Source organism: Rana temporaria, chromosome 4, assembly GCF_905171775.1.
Source record: "Rana temporaria chromosome 4, aRanTem1.1, whole genome shotgun sequence".
NCBI classification, from domain to species: Eukaryota; Metazoa; Chordata; class Amphibia; order Anura; family Ranidae; genus Rana; species Rana temporaria.
The window spans coordinates 357406440-357427747 of record NC_053492.1 but is presented as its reverse complement, the minus strand read 5'-3'; the positions used below and the strand labels follow the sequence as shown (position 1 = coordinate 357427747).

The following is a 21308-nucleotide window of genomic DNA, read 5'->3' as shown; positions in this document are numbered from 1 at the left end:
CAGGCGGTAATCGGCTTCCAAATAGAATAGATAACTCCAGCACTGAAAAATCCTACTTAGTTCACTTTGTGTATAAGGAGGCTGGGGAGATGAACCCTGTTTGTACTGTGCAGGCAGTTCTTGTTATCAATTGTAAACTAGATTTGAATAAAATACATTTTAAGTTGTATTTAAAATGTTCTGTTATGGTGATGTGAGTACTTGGTTTACACTTGCAATTAAGCTTACAAATGCAGCATAAATTGCTAGTTAGTGAGAAAAAAAATTATATGATAATGTATAGACACAAGATTTCTTTCTTTATTTTTCCACAGTGGGCGGTATTAACTTGTGGCCACTGCTTCTGTAATGAGTGTGTGGCGATCATGGTAGAACAGTACAGTGTTGGTGCTCGTAAAAGTGCAATCAAATGTGCGATTTGTCGCCAGACTACCTCACATAAGGAGATTTCCTATGTGTTCACAAGTGAAGCTGCAAATGAAGAACAGGATGTTCCTGTAAAGGTAACTTATTTTCTCTATTCATTTAAGCAGTGACACAGATGAGGCAATTTACTAAGATATTTTATATCCACACCTGACAAATCATATTTATCTCTTTCTGATATATTGTCAATTTGGTTTTCATGAGGTAAACAGAAATTAGCAATTTAAAGATTGACATTTAATAAAAATTACTTAACATTTTCATCAGTCAGTTTGTTAACAAGTTCGCTTCTGTTCTCATCAGATGCTTGTCTTTTAATTTCTGAATGCCTTAATATACTGCCTGTTTTCATTTGCCAGGACACATTATATCTGCCATATGTCTGTCAGTCCATGAGTGATTGAACATTAATATTTCACTGCATGAATTTATTTTCTGAACAGATAACACAAATGTTCCATATTTATCAGTGTGTGTGCTAAAAAAGGATCGACGGTGTTGCCCACAGATACCAGTCTAGCTGTTGGCTTAGGTGTTGCCCACAGATACCAGTCTAGTTGTTGGCTTAGGTGTTGCCCACAGATACCAGTATAGCTGTTGGCTTAGGTGTTGTCCACAGATACACAGTCTAGCTGTTGGCTGATTTGTTTACACATGTAGGAGGAGAAAAATATGCTACAGGGAAAAGTTTACTTAAAGAACATACGGTATATAACTCTACAAAGTGAGGATTAGTAGAGGAATTTTTAGTGCACCAAGTGATTGTTAAAACTCCCAACCCTAAAAAATATTGATAAGTTCTGTATTTATTGGCGTATAACACTCACTTGTTTACCCTAAAAATAGAGGGTAAACTGTGCCTGCGTGTTATACGCAGGGGGCTGTGGAAAGTTTTTTTCCTGAAACTTCCCTCTTAAAGTTAGGGTGCGTGTTATACGCTTGTGCGTGTTATACGCCGATAAATACGGTAGTTTTTCTGTCTTTTAATAATGTCAGGGTTTATTTGACAGAAAAGACAAATTATCTCTTCAGCAAACATTTTTTTATTCATATAGTGCAGGACACAGGAGACATAGTATTCATAGACCCTGGGTAAGGTATAGGCTCATACCTTCTGGCGATTGGGCTCTGGCAAAGCTGTTGAGGACATCTCCCCTATAGTCCTGCCTCACTCTGTGAATCCTCAGGTCCAGATTCACAGAGAGCGGGCGCACATTACGCCGCCATAGCGCAAATAATATACGCTACGCCAACGCAGCGCAGAGAGGCAATCATGGAATTCACAAAGCCAGTGCTGCCAAAACGGCGCTGAGTTTCGAAGGCACAAGTTGGCGTAGGTGGAAGTGGGCGTGAGCCATGCAAATGAGGCGTGACCCCATGCAAATGATGGGCCGAGCGCCAGACAGATACGTATCAGGAAGTGCGCATGCGCTGGGACGTGGACGCATCCCTCACAACCACGTCGAAACAACTGTCTAAACTACGCCTGATCAATGCCTACGGCGTGAACGTAACCTACGCCCAGCCACACACACGTCCAACGTAAACTCCGTAAAATACGCCGGCTTGTGTTCCTTGGTGCAGACCTTTGCATGTCTGCACCAAGGATTTATGGGGCTTAACTTTACGCCGGACATACAACTTACGCGCACATCGCGTAGCCTGCATCGGGCGCACATACGTTCGTGAATCGCCGTATTTCCCTCATTTGCATATTTGAATAGAAAATCAATGAGAGCGCAACATGCGTCCAGCCTAAATATGCGCCCACGCAACGCCGGCATAGGCAAGTTACGTCGGCGGGATGAAGCCTATTTTTAGGCACATCTTGGTTTGCGGGTCCGGCACACAGATACGACGGCGCACATTTGAACTTACGCGGCGTATCTTGAGATACGTCGGCGCAAGTGCTTTGTGAATCCGGGCCTCAGTCTTTTTTTTGTGTCCCAAGGTAATGGACCTCTTCTACCATGCTGAAAAATCACTGTTTAGCTTCATTACTTTATTTTATCTTCGAATTCTTCAATCGGCTCTTTACTGTCCTCTGGATCAGTGCAACGTTGGTAAAACCCTGGGAACTGTACCTGGACCCCACAGCCTACAATGTTGCTTTGAGCACTAGATCCTGCATGGGCACTCACCTTGGTACTCCATGTAATGCTTTGTAATTAGCTGCAGGGTGCTATACAGGTCCAGAGCCATGGTCCATTTCTATAGAACCCAGACCCTAAAGATCCCTTCTGAGGTATGCCCACCATGATGGGCGAAGCCTGGAGCCTATTGGAGAGGGTCTTAGCACTATTGTGATTGACCACTTTCGATCTCGTCATACCCCTTCTACTAAAAAGAGGCTTGCAAAGTCTAAAGACATTTGTCCTGTTTGGAATCAAACAAAAAAGACATTCTATGAAGATTTGTGCAATTTCAGATTTTTTTTTTTCTTGGTCGGTAAAAGCTGCACACAAAAGGCGCCTCATAAGCTCTTAACAATCTCATGAAAGATGCCACTGGAAAAAGCGTTATTCCTACAATGAGGATGCTCTTGAAAGTCTCCCCTTCAAAGCTAGCACCTCCTCAAAGCACCGAACGCTTATTTTCTCTTTCGTTCATTGACGGACACAGCAGTCCATATTCAGAACCATAGGGTTATATCGCCCCCTACAGGAGTAGGACACTGGGCAGAAAAACTTAGCTACTCTGATTTGTAGCCCTAGCTGGTATACACCTCCCTCTCTGCTATAGGCCTTCAGTATTTTTCTGCCTAGTCAGGAGTAAGGACCTAGCTCCCTGCTGGGATCTTTGGTTCTGGCAGTTTTTTCCTTTTAAATTGCATTTGTTCTCCTTTTTGTTTGTCCTGTGAGATCTGCAATCAACTGCTGGGCTGGGGTGACAGGCTGGATAGCTAGATCCAGTGTTCCCCCCCCAGTCTGGCCAGCGAGCACGTGTAGACCATAGGTCCGCGCTAGGTTGGCCGCGACATAGCCCCACTAGATGGGGGCTGGCCTGTGAGTTAAATGCCTCATGAGGTCACATATGACCGGGTCCTGGCCTGAGTCGTAGTATTCCTTCTGGGGTTCTGTCTGGAGTGGTGCCCACCTGGTTTCCGGGTATGGTAAGTAAGATGTCCCCCTCTCCCCCTGTATACAGTGGGGGGTGGACGCGGGCACCCCCTGGGATGGTCGGACCTGCAAGTTCTCCTCCTTACCCCCCCCAGGCCCCCTTCTTTGTTGTGTGGTCCTTGTGGGCCCCCTCCCCCTGGGATAGCGTGGTGGGACAGTGGTGGACGTGGGCTGGTGTGTGCAGCACAGTAACGGTGGGGGGGCGGGCGGACGGACATGCCGGCGGCGGGACAGACTTCCCTGATAGGCTGGGCCCTGCCAGTGTAGTGGTTGCTGCAGAGTTGTTGCCTAGGTTCCAGTGTTTTTTTCCTGGTCCATGGGAGCCTCGTGGGCTCTGCGTGTGGTGGCCATTTTCCATGATTGTGCCATGATTTTGGGGCCTGTGAGTGTTTCTCTTCCGTCGGCCATGTTTGTGTAGTCCAGCGGACATTTTATGGTTGGTCTGGCATGTACAGGAGTGGTAGCCTCAACAGTGGAGCTTCTGGGGCGGCGAATATGGTTGTGTGGCCCCTTATTTTCCCCTGGTGTTGTGGGGTTCCCTTTTCCCCCGGACGCCACGTCAATCCCTGGCTATCTCTGGTGAAGATCAGCGCTTCTCCGATGTGGTGATGGAAGTCTTGGTGGGGTCCCTCCCTCTCTCCTCTGCAGGTTGCGGGGTGCTTTGCCTAGGATAAAGGTTTGGCTGGGTCGTGATTCTGACTATGCTGAAGGCTAGGAAGATTTTCCATCGTACATGGAAAGCGTACATCTTGTGGTGTGAGTCGATTAGTGTTCCTTTTTGGCGGCTATTACCTCTGCTCGCAGGGTATCTGAACTGGCGGTGTTATCTTGTTGTACCCCCTACTTGGTGGTCCACAAAGATAATGTGGTCCTTCGTCTACGCCCTTTGTTCCTAGCAAAGGTTGTCTCTGGTTTACATTTGAATGAAAACATTGTGTTGCCTTCTTTGTGTCCCAGGCCGGTTCATCCCAAGAAATTTGCGTTGCAGGCCTTGGATTTGGTTCGGGTGATTCAGGTATATCTGGCAACCATGGAGTCTTTTCGGAGGTCAGACTCACTGTTTGTGATCACAAACAAGTATTTTACAAAGTCTTCCTCACTTTAAAGGTCTGATCTCACTCTTAGGAGTGAAGGGTGGGAGGGGCCCTCTGTGTGCTCTTTATGGCATTGGCATGCCAGACCTGGAATTTTCAGCAGGGCTACAGATAGTTATGATGTAGAGTTGAACTTGTACCTCCTTAGTTTTTTACCTTTTCTGCTCTGCCAAGACTGTCAGAATTGCAGTACACCATACTCCAATTTTAGGGATTAGTTCTTGGAAACAGGTGTTTCCAAACCCCTTCCATACCGTTTCTTGATACCTGAAGGCCTGTACACATGATCGGAAAATTGGAAAAATATACAGTTTTTGACGCAATTGTGCGATAATCAGATCGTTCGTACAGAGCTTTCCCTATGTGAATCAAGTCTGTTGGGCTATTCCCTATGCCTATAGTGATCTCTTTAATACTACAATCTTCTTAAGGGTCTCAAGTCTCATATGTCAGTAGTTCTATTCAGACAGATAATGCCTTTGTTAGGTCTCGATTCCATCCCCAGCCTTGTCTGGAATACTTGGGCTTATCTCTACCCAAAAAAAGACAGATCTCTTTTAGTAGACTAATTTCTCCACACCCACATGTTTCTGTTTACAAATAAGAGAATATGGAGCTCTCGTCCTGGCAGAGTTTATTTCTATGTCAAATCACACTCATTAAAAAAATTCTGCTCAAGCTTGGCTTGCATACACACGGTCACACAAAAGTCATGTACAACACTGCGACAAGCCGAGAAAATGAAGTTCAATGCTTCTGAGCATGCGTCAAATTGTTTCCAAGCATGCGTCTGAATTTTGCACGTCGGAATTGCTTCAGACGATCGGAATTTCCAATTGGAATTATTTCCGCCGTAAAATTTGAGAACCAGCTCTCAAATTTTTGTTGGCGGAAATTCCAACATGAAAAGTCCAATGGAGCTTACACACGGTCAGAATATCCGTCCAAAAGCTCACATCGGACTTTTCTTGTCGGAAATTCCAACCGTGGGCATTACACTACAAAAATTTCTTGGCACTCATTTTTTTTTTTTACTAAATTTATTTTTATTTTTTTCAGTTCCTTTATTAGCTTTTGTTTCTTTACTTTATACAAGGTAAATCATTTTCAGGTATACCCTCGGTATACCTGTCTACTTTCTGCTTCCTTGTTTTACAGTGAGACAGTTGGAGTAGGCAACATCTACTGACTCAGTCTCCCTCTGGTAAGGATCTACAGACACTTATCAGAGGGAGTGAACTTGATGTGCAGATCTGCGCCTGGTCAGTATTCACTTCAATGTAAAAAAAAATAGGTTTTTCAATAAACCTTTAATACTAAAAGGTGCTCCAGCTTTTAATTTTTTTTATTTAAAACAGAAAAATACTAGATCTTTGCAAAGTGAAATTAGATATTTTTTTTTTGATATTACACATGCTTTTACACATTTTGATGGCTATAGTTTCTTTTGATGATAGTGCTTTCTCGTTGTTATTTGAATTATTTGCATATTTTAGTAAACTTTCCCTTTTTTATATGTGTCCTCAAAAGGGAAGCCATTCCACCAAAGTTGAAGCAGTGGTCAGAACTCTCATGAAAATACAGTCAATGGACCCTGGAGCCAAATCATTGGTATTCTCTACGGTAAGAACATATAGGTGAAATTATACAGTACATAATATAATATAACAGATGTTCTATAACTGTAAATGCATGAATAACAGAGGCAGTGATTGCCAGGTATTTGTTTAAGTTCAGGTCAGGTATTTGTTTTAGTTTTGATGAAAGTGGTCCTTAATATATGAGGGTTGCACTGAAATTAATGCAAAAGAGGACATTTTTTGTAGCTTACATGGGTTGTTTAAAATTCAAATTATGTTGGTAGAGTAACACTTCCTCTATAGTAACTCTTTATCTTCTTTTTCATTGCAGGTAAGTAATGGATTCCAAGCAGAACGTCGTCACATTCTTTTTTTTTTTAATCAAAAAGCAAGTTTATTGTATACAGATAGGAATACAATCATATAATTGTACACAGACAGATCAACATTATTTGCAGTTTACAGGGAAGAATCAGGATATAATCCTATATCCAACATATCCATAAACAGTACAGTCATGAGAAAATGTTATACTTTACAGTACTGCATGTCATATGTAGCATCACCCTGGGAAACGTAATCTGACTGTGTGCAGATGCATCCGACTGCAATCTCAGGAGGTAAAAGAAAGTGAAACAAACTAAAGTTGGAAGGAAAGGGAGGAGGGTAAATAAAAGAGAAGGAGGAAAAGAAAAGAGAAGAAGAGGAAAAGAAAAAGAAAGAAAAAGAAAGAAAAAGAAAGAAAGAAAGAAAGAGAAAGCTGTGGACCTCTATCATATTCCCCGTGCCTTTGTAGGCTCTCCAATAAATGATGTAGCATGTTCCTCTCTCTCTCCCCACCCGCAGCACCATCACATTCCCATTCACTAGAGCAAGCTACTCTATCCCTGTAGCAATCTGTCTCTCACCAATTGCAAGGGACCCAGTCCCGGTACATCCAGCCATGGCTGCCACATAGAGTAAAACTTTTTTAAGGCACCCCGGTGTTGATATGTTAGTTTCTCACGTATTAAAATACTGTTAACCTGTTTCACCCATTGTGCACCCGTTGGTACCCTAGGGGTGATCCATAGTTTAGCAATCTCCTTGCGGGCAAGATAAAGCAGTCGTAGCACTGCAGTATGGCCATTTGGTGACAGGTCAGGTAGTTCCAAGGCACCAAGGAGGCAGACCATTGGGTCAGTAAGAACTGGTATCTGAAACACCTGAGCTATAGTATCCAGAACAAATTTCCAATACCGAAATAGTTTGGGGCACTTCCACATCATGTGCAGCAGATCTCCATTTTGTGCAGTGCATTTAGGGCACAAGGGGGTGTCTCTAAAGCCCCACTTGTGTAGCCTAGCCGGGGTCCTGTACACCCTGTGTAGTAGATATAAGTGGGACAGTCTCTGGGAAGCAGAGACTGAGACTAAGGGGGCAGATGTCAGACACAACTCCCAGGTTTCCCCGTCTATAGGTCCCAAGTCACGCTCCCACCCACGTCTACAAGGAAGTTTACTGGCATCATGTGTATGTTGAAGTAGCCTTGCATAGACCCGTGAAATCATGCCATTTCTATCCTCCGTGGAGAGCACATCTCTCATCAACGGGTGTGCTGTCACAACTAACGGGGAGAGTCTACTCTCGCACTGTACTGCGTGTCTCAACTGTAGATATTGATAGAATTGAGTGTTATGTAAGCCAAAGTCCTCTTTCATGGCAGCAAAAGTTTTAAAGACAGTACCAGAGAACAACTGGGTGACGTAATGTATCCCAAGCATTTCCCATGAGCCGAAGCCCTTCAGAATAAAGAGTTCCCCCAGGTATTTATTTCTCCAAATTGGAGTGAACTGGCAGATTGATTTAAGTTTAAAAATACTTCTCACATATTTCCATAGTTTGTTCAATAGGCCTATTGTGGGAAGAGTATCAGGGAACTGGGTAAGACCAGCCTCCAGATACACCAGAGCCGGGAGAGCCGAATCCACTGGGACCATCAATGACCTAATCGGGTCAGAGCTATCTACCACTCCCCAGTTACCAAGATGTTGGAGTTGCGAGGCTATAAAATAGAATCTAGAGTGTGGGACTGCTAGACCCCCCTGGTCTTTTGTGAGCTGCAGTGAGTGTAGGCTAATACGAGGTGATTTACCCCCCCAAATTAATTCCCTAAACTGAGAGTCTATCCGAGTAAACCATCTATGAGTGATCCAGATTGGGGAATTGTGAAAGATGTATAGGAGCTGAGGCGCCCATACCATCTTAATGAGGTTGACCCTACCAGTCACAGATAGTGGTAACTTCCTCCAGGCCGAACATTTTAGGCGGAGTTTCTGTAGCAATGGGGACAGATTTTTGTCTAGGTAGTTAAGCGGGAATGGCGTGACTTGTATGCCCAAATATCGAAATTCATCCACCACAGCAATGTCCCTTGCGCACTCAGGCAATGGACCCGGCAGGGGATCTAAGGGCATAAGAACAGATTTGTTCCAATTTATAGTGAAACCCGAGAGCTGACCGAAGCCAGCAATCAGGTTCATGACATTTTGTAAAGAGCTGTCTGTGTCTCCCAGGTATATCAGAGTGTCATCAGCGTAAAGGGAAACCACATCTTTCCTAGGCCCTCTCTGAAACCCCACTATGTCCTGCATGTGCCTGATATGTATGGCCAATGGTTCGAGAGCCAGGGCAAACAGCAGGGGCGACAAAGGGCACCCCTGCCGAGTGCCCCTAGCGAGATGAAAGGGTTCTGATACTTCCCCATTGACGCGCATTCTCGCCGTCGGGGAGCTATACAGGAGCTGAACCCATTTCAAAAATGTGGGCCCCACCCCAAACCGAGTCAGGACCTCCCAAAGATAGGGCCATTCTACGCTGTCGAACGCCTTGGCGGCGTCCAACGATAGAACCGCCCTGTTACCCACATTTTCTGGGGGGATTTGTAAGTTCAGGAAGAGTCTGCGCAGATTCTGTGAGGTAGACCTCGTTGGAATAAACCCAGACTGATCCCTGTGAATCACCTTTTGTATACATTTCGCCAACCTGCTAGCCAGAGCCCTGGCCAACAGCTTGACATCACATGTCAGAAGCGAAATTGGCCTATAGGAGTCCGGTGACAAGGGTTCCTTACCGGGCTTCAGCAGAACCACCACAAGGGCTTCATTCATGGATGGGGGGAGGAAACCTGTGTCAAGTGCATGGTTATAGACCTTGAGTAGAGCAGGGAGGAGTTGGGTAGCATATCTTTTGTATACCTCAGATGGTAACCCGTCCGCCCCTGGAGCTCGGCCGTTTTTCGAGTGTGCCAGTGCTTCTAGTAATTCCTCCTCAGTCAGAGGGGCATTAAGTAGAGCAACATCTGAGGCAGACAAAGACGGAATGGGGTATTTGTCCAGGAACGAGTGGATTTCGTCCTGAGTGGGGTTAACTTTGGAGGAATAGACATCCTGAAAAAAAAGTTTAAAGGCCTCTATAACTTCTTTAGTTGAGTGGCAAGGGGTCCCCGCGTGATTCGTGATCGACGCAATGTAAGATGATGACTGTTGTGATCTAGCAAGTAATGCTAACATATGGCCTGTGTTTTCACCCTCTTCAAAGTGACTCTGTTGTAGGAAAAAACGTTTATTTTCAGCTAACTGCATGGACAGGTCTTTAAGTAAGGTTTGAGTCGCTAACCACGATCTTCTATTATCGTCTGTGGGGTCTGCAATATACTTGGCTTCAGAGGATCGCACCTCCTCCAACACTGACATTTCCCATTGCTTTGTAGACGTTTTAACCTTGGAGATTTCCCTAATAAATTGGCCTCTTAGGAAGGCTTTGGTCGTATCCCATACCACGTCTAATGCTGCAGTGTTCAAGTTTCGTTCAAGAAAATTTGTGAGGAGTTCCGGGATAGGGTCAGGATCTGGGATAAGTGATAGCCAAAAGGGGTTGAGCTTCCAGAGGGTGTTACCCCTGCGGGCCCCACACCTGATGTCTATCGAAAGTGGGGAATGGTCCGATACCTGTCTGGGGTGATATTGGGAAGACTCCAACATTGGTAAAAGCAGATCATTCCCCAAACCTAGGTCAATTCTGGATAGACATCCAATAGAGGCAGACTGGCAGGAGTAAACTTTGGCCTCTGGATTATAGACCCTCCAAACATCTGTGAGACCCATTTCCGCCAGTAAACGGGCAAACGGAGTAGGCCCACTCCCTCCCTGCCCCCCCACCCCTCCCTGCGCAGACATCCTATCCCTAGCAGTATCTAGACAATTATTAAAATCCCCGATCACTAATACAGGTATACCCGTAAAGCGGGCCATGAAGTCAGTCAATATCTTCAATATGCTAGATGAAAAAGGAGGGGGAATATAAATTCCAGCCAAAATGCATTTAGTACCGTGTATACAACATAAGATAAAAATATACCTTCCATCCGGATCAATTTGCGTTTTCAGGGCAGTGAACTGTGTGCCCTGCTTGACCAGGATACTCACCCCCCTCGAGTACACTGAGAAGGTGGAATGAAATTGGTGGCTAAATTGCCTTACCGCAAATTGGGGCGTGGAGGTCGGGGGGAGGTGAGTCTCCTGCAGACAAATAATATCAGCAGCTATCCGCCTGATCGTGCGAAGCACGGCCAGGCGTTTAACCGGGTTGTTTAATCCCCTTACATTCCAGGACATAAATCTAGTCAGTGCAGCCATTGTAGTATAGGAACAGGTAAAACATGTATGGGAATGATAGTACTACAGTGCTGAGTAGCAGGACAGTAATGCAGACCGGCAAGGAGAACATGGACCCGGACAGTGCATGCGATACGTGCGACAGTGGTGGCAGGAATAAGGCAGAGGACATCATATAATAGGTACTTGAGGTAGTCACAAGAGAGAGGACAAATTCAGGGCGTGATCGGAACATGACGGGTAGAGATGGTCCCACAGCAAGGGTGTCCAGTAGGTGGAAAGATAGTAGAAGGGAGAACAAAGTCATATAACCATAGGCCAACATGGCCAAACTTATGTGCCCGTAGGCGAGGTGGGGCCTAAGCCAGATCCACATGGGGGCAACAGTGGAAGTGCACCAAAGCGTTCAAACTTCTCAACAGCTAAAACGAATAGCCCAATTAGTGGAGTGTGGATTAAGCATCAGCAGCTTCTCCGCCTTGGAATAGGAGCAAACAGGTATTTATCAGTGGCAATTGAATCGGTGTATTACCCATCCTGTTGAGCGCGGCGTTGGATACGACCATCACGGAGTGAGCGTTCCTCTCTGTCCAGTCGTCACATTCTTGACAAAGCAAGGGTGGGTGCAGGCTGTCTGACATACACAGAAGGCTACAAAATGTTTATGGAGATGACAATATTGATAAAAGCAATGTCTTGTCATTGGTGACTCTTGTCAATGGTGTCATCTCCGTAAACATTCTGTAGCCTTCTGTGGATGTCGGACAGCTGACACCCATTGACAGCTTGACATCTTTTGTCAAGAACTCAACAATGGTATGGTCATTCTGCCTGGAATCCATTATTTTCCTGCAATATACAGCAGGTAAATTGAGTATTGACCATGTCACCATTTTTCTAGTTAAATATATTTCTAAAGCTGCTATTGACATGAAATTGTCACCACATGTCGGCAACAACCCATGCGGACAATACATACATACAAAGAAACCAAAACAAATAAGTTATGTGTAATAAAATAGAATAACACAGGGAAAATTTATTGAACACATGAAAAGAGGGAGATGCAAAAAGGCATGGAAAGCCAAGACACCAGCTTAAATATATCAGTATTAGAAAGCAATCCTGCCCCCTGTCAGTGCAAATTAATATCAGTTGGTTCAGTCTCAACTGATGGCCTATATACAAAGGTGTCTCATTGTCAAGGTGTTACACACAAAACATCTCATGATTGGTAAATGCAAAGAGCTCTCTCAAGACCTTTGCAACCTTATTGTTTGTATGTGTGGGTTGCATGGGTTGTTACCGACATGTGAAAAATTACTGTCAATGGCACCTTTAGAAATCGATTTACCTAGAAAAATTGTGATATCTTCAATACTTATTTTAGCCTCTGTATAGAATACAATTCATAGACTGCGTTGAGTAAACTGAAAGATTCTGTCTTACCCGCAGGTTTTTTCTGTTGGTTATAAAACACATATATTTTGCTTTGCTAAAATAAACATATTTTAGTTCGGGGTGCCCAAACTTTTGAAGAGCAAGAGCCACTTAAGCGACTTGGTAACCGGTCACGGGCCACAATGAGCGCAGCGGGTGGATGGCAGCCTGTTCTATTCTATAGAACCCACTTTTTAGCCGTTTGGATTAGAGGTAGGCGTTTGTAAACTGACACAAGTCCATTTACATCTGCCACTCCTTAGAGGTGAATGGAGGGCCCAATTGGGTTGGACGGATTGTGTGAAAGGGGCCTAAGGCTGCTTTCACTCTTATGCACTATTGTTTACCCCCACAACTGCAGCACAGTTCACAGGTAGCTTTCCTGCCGGTTAGCTGCACTTTGCCATAGACTTCTATTAGATCCTTTAAGTGTGGTGCACTTTCAGAAAGCACACCAAACTCGCAGGTAATAGAAGTCTATTGCCCTGTACACATGATCAGTTTTTCCGACAGGAAAACCATGTTTTTTTTCAGCATGAAAATGGCTGAAATTTGCCTTGCGTGCACACGGTCTTGTCTGAAATTCCGAACGTCAAGAACGCGGTGATGTACAACACGTACGACGAGCTGAGAGCAATGCAGTTCAATAGGCAATTCGGCTTTTCTGCTTGTTTCTGAGCAATGCACATTTTTTTTCGCATCGTAATTGCATACAGGCGACCGCGATTCCCGATAGGAATTTTTCCAGTCACGAAAATTTAGATCGTGCTCTCAATCTTTTCTTGGCAGGAATTCTCACAGAAAAAGTGTGATGGAGCATACACATGGTTGGAATCCCTGACAAAAAGCTCACATCACACTTTTCTTGTCGGGAAAACTGATCGTGTGTACGATGCATTAGGCTCAGTGCAGGTAACTGCTCTGCAGCCGTGGATCAGTTTAAAAGCAGCCCAGTAACCACTGCAGAACAGATATGCCCATATATACACTTTGATTTTAGTAATAAACTTACCTTTAATAACAGTATTCTATTCCATCCCAGAGCAGGAGGTCGCAGGGCACATCAAAGGGCTCCGCGGGCCACATGTGTCTCCCGAGCCACTGGTTAGTCCTTTTTTAAGGAAATCCAGGGCACACTCTTATGCAAATACATACTACCACCATTGCTTTGGCCTGCCTACATATGCTTCCTATACAGTCCTCTTGGTCTAATAATGTGATAAATTAAGACAATCTAAACTGAGACAATCAGCGCAAACAGTAAGACAAAAAGGAAATAATAATGAAGGTGTTGCAAGTTGACCACTGGAGAAAAATTTCCCAACCCCTCAAACAATACACAAAGACAATCAGTGCAATGCAACTAGCAATAATAAATGTCCATTCCTTTTAATTCAAAAGTAGCTGAAGTCCTAGGAAAGTCCATATACTGTACTGTACCAATACAATCTTGTGTGTAAGATTGAAGAAGTTAATAAACAACTAGGGGGTATCCTCAAACTACCAATAAAGAGACTGGTGGCTCACCTCAGACCATTGACCCTTGGTCAAACAGGATGGTCAAATGCGTTTTTCCCACCACAGGGTATAAATAAACAGAGGCATCAGGTCCCAATATGGAAATGAGATCCCAGATGACGTATAAAGAAAGCAAATTAGACTAATAGTGCTCTCTGCTAAAAAAATTACTCACAAACAGCTCTCAGTCGAGCCAGGATAGCAGTGGGTGACGTCACTGAAGCAGCTCCTCCTTTTATACCCGTTACATGCTATGGGACTTAGTTAGCGGGGTGGAGCTGCTGGCTGTACTTCTCCTGTGGATCACAGGAGTGCAGTTTGTTATGCTCTCATGTTACCCATTTTCAACAGACAGCGGACTGATGTCACAGAGCCAGTCCAGGCTTGCGAAAGATTGCGAAAATGGGGTCAGGATCCGCCCACATGCCTGGACCGGGCACCTGGCTAAGCCTCCATGCCCTCTCAACAGCCCACCTCTCCAGTGAGCGTGGCTGACAGTTACCTGCTCTCTACTCAAGGAACTGTGAGAACCGAGCGATCGGCGGTGTTTGATTGCTCGGTTCTCAGTGTTAGGCGGGGGACAGAGGACAGACAGATGCAGCATTGGAAGGATGCAGCATTGGACCGATGCTGCATCCAACTAGGTAAGTTGAAAATCCCATACTTCTTTTAATGAGAATATGAGGAAATCACTTTAGCAGTGTACATCTAACTGAACATTGTACATCTTAACTGAATGACAGAATGTTTTTTTTTTGTTTGTTTTTTAAACTATTTGTCATAGAAGCAACTGAAGCTGTTTGTTGTCAAGTGTTTGTAAAGAAATCTGCTAGCAAAAGCCGTAGCCTAACTTCCATTTTACATTGTTCTTTTTTACAAATATATGTCTGTTTATTGTATTATTTTTTTTTTTTTTTTTTTTTTTTTACATATGGACATAATTGTGTGATGCACAAATGCTGAAAAATGTTTGTTCCCTGAATTTGTTTGATACAATGCAATAATGTCCCAAGCACCTAGAGGATTCTGCCTCTTGGCAGAGACATTACTAATTCTGGTTTTATTTATATTTCTCTTTTCATAGTAATATTTTAAAGGAGACATATGTACATCTCATTAATCAAAGGTTTTTATTTTTCAGTGGCAGGATGTGTTGGATATCATCGCTAAAGCTCTGCAAGACAATGGCTTGGTGTACTCACAGATTAATGGCCTTCATAAATTTCAGGTACATAATTACTACTGAAGTAAGAATTCAACAATATACAGTATCTTAAGCTTTCAAGGTGGCTCCAAAATGTTTAAAGTCGGATTATATTTTCAGTTAATGATAACCACGGATTATCTAAATCTTGCCATGGATGCCAAAATGAGTCAAACATTATACATGAATCTGTCCCCCCAGATCTCTCAGCCACCAAGGATCTGCTGTAATCTGAGATCACACATAATGTAGATTTTAAGGTTTTTTGATCCTGCAAAAATCAACAGGCTTAGTTGACAGTGAGGTAATGTCTACAGATAACCTAAGAGTTTGGAGAAAAAAAAAGCTTTTTCCAAAGCAGCCAGTCATTTATTTTATGTATATTCAAATGTAAAAATTTCCTTCTAAATTTGCACTAGTGTATGTTGTCCCCGATGGTTATTATAACATAGGAAAGTCCCTAGACTCAAAGCAGTAAGTACAGCCCACTGCTGGCTCCGATATAATAGTAAGGACTGGAGAAAATACCCCCTATAAATTAGCTCCTTACCAGACCAAGCTGGATATTCGGCATAGACTGATGTTTAAAGGGATTTTAAAGGTAAAAAAAAAATCCCCTAAATAGCTTCCTTTACCTTAGTGCAGTCCTGCTTCACTTACCTCATCCATTTTGCTTGCCCCCTCCCCCCTCAAGAGGCTTTCTCCACACCAGGAAGAAAGCCTTGCATTACTGTGTACAGACAGAAGAACAGGAAGTGAGGATTTCTCAGAAGAAATAAGGACATTTAAAAGCAAAATGGAAGGTTGAGGTAAGTGAAGGAGGACTGCACTAAGGTAAAGGAAGCTATTTAGGGATTTTTTTATTTTTTTTTACCTTTACAACCCCTTTAAATTCTGCTTGCTGCCTTCTCCTCGAGATCACACACTAACGATCGGTTACTGACAGGTTGGTCGGGTCATCTGCTAGATCTCACGTTCTGACCCCTGTTTCACCAGAAGGTCAGAAAAAGCAGGTTCCCTCTCAGGAAAAAAAACAAATCAGCTGGTCATGGAGCTCCTATTCTGTCTGTGCTGCCTCCGGCTGATTAGATGGATACTAGCCAGTACAGATTCCCTCAATGGGGTCCAGTGCACATAGAAATAGTGCTCTCTGGATATCAAAACAGTTTATTTTTCATTAAAACTCTAAAACGTTACTCACAAACGTAGCACTTAAGCAGTGCGGGCTCAGGATGCATAGAAACAACAAGATGCTCGCGGGATGATGTAGCCACTGCGACTCTTTCCCCCCTGTACGCGTTATGTCGAATGGGCACGACTTCTTCAGTAAGGGGTCAACCTGCTTTTTCTGACTTTCTGGGGAAACAGGGGTCAGAACGTGAGATCTAGCAGATAACCCGATCCAGTAACCGATCTTCAGTGTGTGATCCCGAGTAGAAAGCAGCAAGCAGAATTTAAACATCAGTCTATGCAGATTATGCAGCTTGGTCTGGTCTGGTAAGGAGCTAATTTATAGGGGGTATTTTCTCCAGTCCTTACTATTATATCGGAGCCAGCAGCGGGCTGTACTTCCTGCTTTGAGCCAAAGGACTTTCCTATGTTATAATAACCATCAGGGACAACATACACTAGTGCATATTTAGAAGGAATTTCATCTCGAGAAATAAATCTTTTCCGTGGATTGTTTGCTTGATGGTTAAAGACTTTCTTTCTATTTTTACCAGCATAGAAAACAGGATTGTTTTATTTACCGTTGGACATTGCTGGTTCACGCAGCGCTGCCTACACAGAATTTAGGTTGTGTGTGTTTTTTATATTCAAATGTGCTTTAGGTAATTAATGGAAACCTGATTGGTTGCTATGGGCAGCATACTGCTTGCCCTCCACCTGTGTCATTTTCAGTTATAATACAGATCGTTCTGTTGGTCTTTTTAAGAGCATGACTGCATAATATATATTTATTTTTAGCAATGTGATGTAGAATATGGATGCTTTGTTTTACAGGAAAACCTTTCTGCATTTAAATATGATCCTAAGATCAACATTTTGCTTCTTCCACTGCACACTGGATCCAATGGCCTTAATATCATTGAAGCTACTCATGTGTTACTAGTGGAGCCCATTCTGAACCCAGCACATGAGCTACAAGCTATAGGTCGTGTACATCGCATTGGACAGAAAAAGTATGTTTTTTTTTTATAGTCGAAGCACTAAAGAAAACCTGTGCCTATAAAGGATAAAGTAACAATTCTAGTTAATTGACTACATTTTATAAGCAAGTACCTTTTTATGTATATTTCTTCAGCTTCTAGCAGCACCCAGAGCAATCCTGATGTGATAAAGATTAGATACCTCCTTCCAAAATACATCAAACAAAATTATGGTGATTCTTGGTAAATCTATCAACAGTCTTATGCCGCGTACACACGACTGTTTTTCATGACGAGAATAATGCAGTTTTTTAAAATGGTCATTAAAAACGATCGTGTGTGGGCTCCAGAACATTTTTCTCTACGTGAAAAATGGGCATTAAAAATGTAGAACGTGCTCTAATTTTTCTTGTCGTTTTTCACGTTGTCGTTTTTCACGTCGTGAAAAACGGTCGTGTGTAGGCTTTAACAGTGGGAAAAAAATGCGCAAGTTATCAGACGGGAGCACTCGTTCTGGTAAAACTAGCGTTCGTAATGGAGATAGCACATTTGTCACGCTGTAACAGACTGAAAAGCACGAAGACTGAAAAGCGCAAATCGTCTCTCACCAAACTTTTACTAACACAAAATCAGCAAAAGCAGCCTAAAGGATGGCGAGATCCGAATGGAACTTCCCCTTCATAGTGCCGTCGTACGTGTTGTACGTCACCGCGCTTTGCTCAAGCATTTTTTTTTTTTCACAATTGTGTGTATGCAAGGCAGGCTTGACAAGAATCACGTAGAGAAAAACTTCTTTTTTTCTAGGACATTAAAAATGGTCGTGTGTACGTGGCTTTAGGAATTGTCAGTCTTTCAGAAAGTCATTATATGTATTTTTTTTGTCAGACCTTTGCTGTTTTGTCAGGGGGACAGAAACGGGATAATAAATGACCTTTTGACAGTTTAAGGTGTCAACATTTTCTTAAATGGAAGTCAATTTGATAAGCATAATGCCGCGTACACACGGTCGTTTTTTGGCTTGTAAAAAAACGTTGTTTTTTTCTCATGAAAAAAAAACAACGTTTTTTAAACTTCATTTTAAAAAACGACGTTGCCTACACACCATCGTTTTTTCAAAATGCTCTAGCAAAGCGCGGTTACGTTCAGCACGTACGGCGGCACTCTGTTCCATTCAAGCTTGCGTCATAACTTGCTTCTGAGCATGCTCGGGTTTAAAAACGTCGTTTTGAACATCGTTTTAGCCCACACGCGGTCATTTTTTATGACACAAAAAACGACGTTTTGAAAAACAACATAAAAAATTGAAGCATGTTCGAATTTTTTTTTTGTCGTTTTTCAGAAGACATAAAACAACGTTTTCCCCACACACGGTCATTTTAACCACTGGGCACTTAAACCCCCTTCCTAACCAGACCAATTTTCAGCTTTCGGTGCTCTCACAATTTGAATGACAATTACTCAGTCATACAACATTGTACTCATATGAAATTTTTGTCCTTTTTTTTCACACAAATAGAGCTTTCTTTTGGTGGTATTTGATCACCGTTGGGTTTTTAATTTTTTGCGCTAAAAAAAAAAAAGACTGAAAATTCGGTAAAAATAAATACATTTTTCTCGTTTCTGTCATATTTCTCACACACAGAATATGCATAGCACAAATTACACCCCAAAACACATTCTGCTATTCCTCCCGAGTATGGCGATACCACATGTGTGAGACTTTTACACAGCGTGGCCACATGCAGGGAGCACCATCAGGCTTTCTGGAACACCCAGCCCAATTCTGACATTCCTCTCCTACATGTAAAAAACATTATTTATTTGCTAGAAAATTACATAGAACCCCAAAACATTATATATGCTTTTTAGCAAAGACCCTAGAGAATACAATGGCGGTCATTACAACTTTTTATCTCGCACGGTATTTGCGCAGCAATTTTTCGAACGCGTTTTAAAAAAAAAAAGTTTTGTGCTTAAAAAAAAACACAAAACAGTAAAGTTAGCCCAATGTGAAAGATGAAGTTACTCAGAATAAATAGATACATAGATACATAACATAGATACCCAACATGTCTCCCTGCTACTTAAAAATCCCCATAGGCGACGCTTTAAATATTTTTACTGGTTATATGTTTTTAGTTACAGAGGCGGTCTAGGGCCAAGATGATTGCTCTCGCTCTAACGTTCGCAGCGATACCTCATATGTGTAGCTTGAACACTGTTTTCATATGTCGGCGGGACTTACGTGTTCGTTCGCTTCTGCATGCGAGCACACGGGGACAGGGGCGATTTAAAAAAAAAAATAAACATTTTATTGTTCATTTTACTTTATTTATTTTAGTTTGACACTTTTTTCCCCAAAAATACATTTTTGATCACATTTATTCCTATTACAAGGAATGTTAACATCCCTTGTAATAGGAATATGACATGATAGGTCCTCTTTACAGTGAGATGTGGGGTCAATAAGACCCCACATCTCACCTGTATGCTGGGAAGCCTGAAATAAAAAAAAATTATCCTGGCTTCGATCGTAGCGGTATTGCGGAGTATGGCAGGGTATTGCAGAGTATTACGGGGTATTGGCAGAGTATTACGGGGTATTGGCAGAGTATTACGGGGTATTGGCAGAGTAATACGGGGTATTGGCAGAGTATTGGCAGAGTATTGGCGGGGTATTGGCAGAGTATTGGCGGGGTATGGCGGAGTATTGGCGGGGTATGGCGGAGTATTGGCGGGGTATTGCGGAGTATTGGCGGGGTATTGGCAGGAATATTGCACAGGGGTATTGCTGCAGAGTATTGCACAGGGGTATTGCTGCAGAGTATTGCACAGGGGTATTGCTGCAGAGTATTGCACAGGGGTATTGCTGCAGATTATTGCACAGGGAGGGATGGATGGCTGGATCTGTTACTGCAATTGTCACAGATCCAGCCACAGCAGCTGCTGCTGCTTCCGCTCTCCCCCCTCTCCTCTCACACTGTACCGATCGGTACAGAGAGGGGAGGGAGGAACCGGCGTCATCACATGATGCCGGTTTGTTTACAAGTGATCGCTCCGTCATTGGACGGAGCGATCACATGGTAAACAGCTGCTATTAGCGGCAATTTACCGCGATCCGTGATGCGCCGGGTCTCCTAGACCCGGCGGTCACGGATGATGCCAGGGGGCGCGCGAGAGGAGGATTCTGGGAGGACGTCCCAGGGACGTCCTCCCAGAACAACTCGACCGCGCTGTAGCCGTCTTTCGGCTATGGCGCGGTCGTCAAGAGGTTAAATTAAGTTTTTAAAAATGTCGTTTTTTCTTTCATCACAAAAAACTACCGTGTGTACGCGGCATAAGGGTTTCATTAGGACAATTTACTATATGTAGTAGTTTAAAGACATATTTTCTCAGCTATTGAGGGACATAGAAATATTTAGATAAAGTCTAATTATACTGCTACCCACAACAGGATTGAACACTGGCAATCAGAAAAATTCATTAGCCAGCTCCCAGCTTAATCTCTCCCCTACCCAGCATGCCTCTGTTTTTTTGCTAGTGCCGTAGGAGGATAGATGTCTTTTCTCCAGCTCTGCTAAGAAAAGTGTAATCGATGTCTGTGCTAGCCTTTTCTCTTTGTTTTGCTTCATGGATTCCTCTTTCATTGACTTTATTGAAGATTCCTCCCTACTTCGCCACTTGAGCTGGTCTCTACATAGCAGCCATCAGAATTGCTGGTTCTTTCGCCTTGCTTTGGAGACTGTACACTGCTGGGCTGGATATATGGGGCTAGCCTGAAATGTGACCTTTGGACACTGGGCTCTGTATTGTATCACTTTCCATATCTGAGTATACTAGTTGGGTTAATTGAAGAAGGCTATCCAGGCCCAGAGCCATGACACAGCCCCAGGTATAACCCTATCTCTGACGACCACTTTGCAAGTAAGGCCAGTCAGGATACAATACCGGGATCTGATAAACCAAAACCCACCAATAACAGGTGGAACAATATTTAATACAGCATGTCTGCACTTAATCACAACTCGCTGCCGCACAGCTCTGAGCTGTGTTGTAGTGTGAATAGGACATAATGACAACAATATGTACTAGCAGTGACTGCTGTTTGACAGTACAGTAGAA

At 43.3% G+C, this 21308-nt stretch overlaps 1 protein-coding gene across 1 annotated transcript in view; it reads left to right on the top strand.

The window, feature by feature from the left end:
- The window catches only part of SHPRH (SNF2 histone linker PHD RING helicase), a 146575-nt gene that overhangs the window by 121751 nt on the left and 3516 nt on the right, over positions 1-21308 (top strand). The window contains exons 25-28 of the mRNA XM_040350870.1: positions 315-503; positions 6170-6262; positions 14974-15060; positions 17041-17219. Coding sequence (XP_040206804.1) covers positions 315-503; positions 6170-6262; positions 14974-15060; positions 17041-17219 — 548 coding nt within the window. The remainder of the gene's footprint in view (positions 1-314; positions 504-6169; positions 6263-14973; positions 15061-17040; positions 17220-21308) is intronic.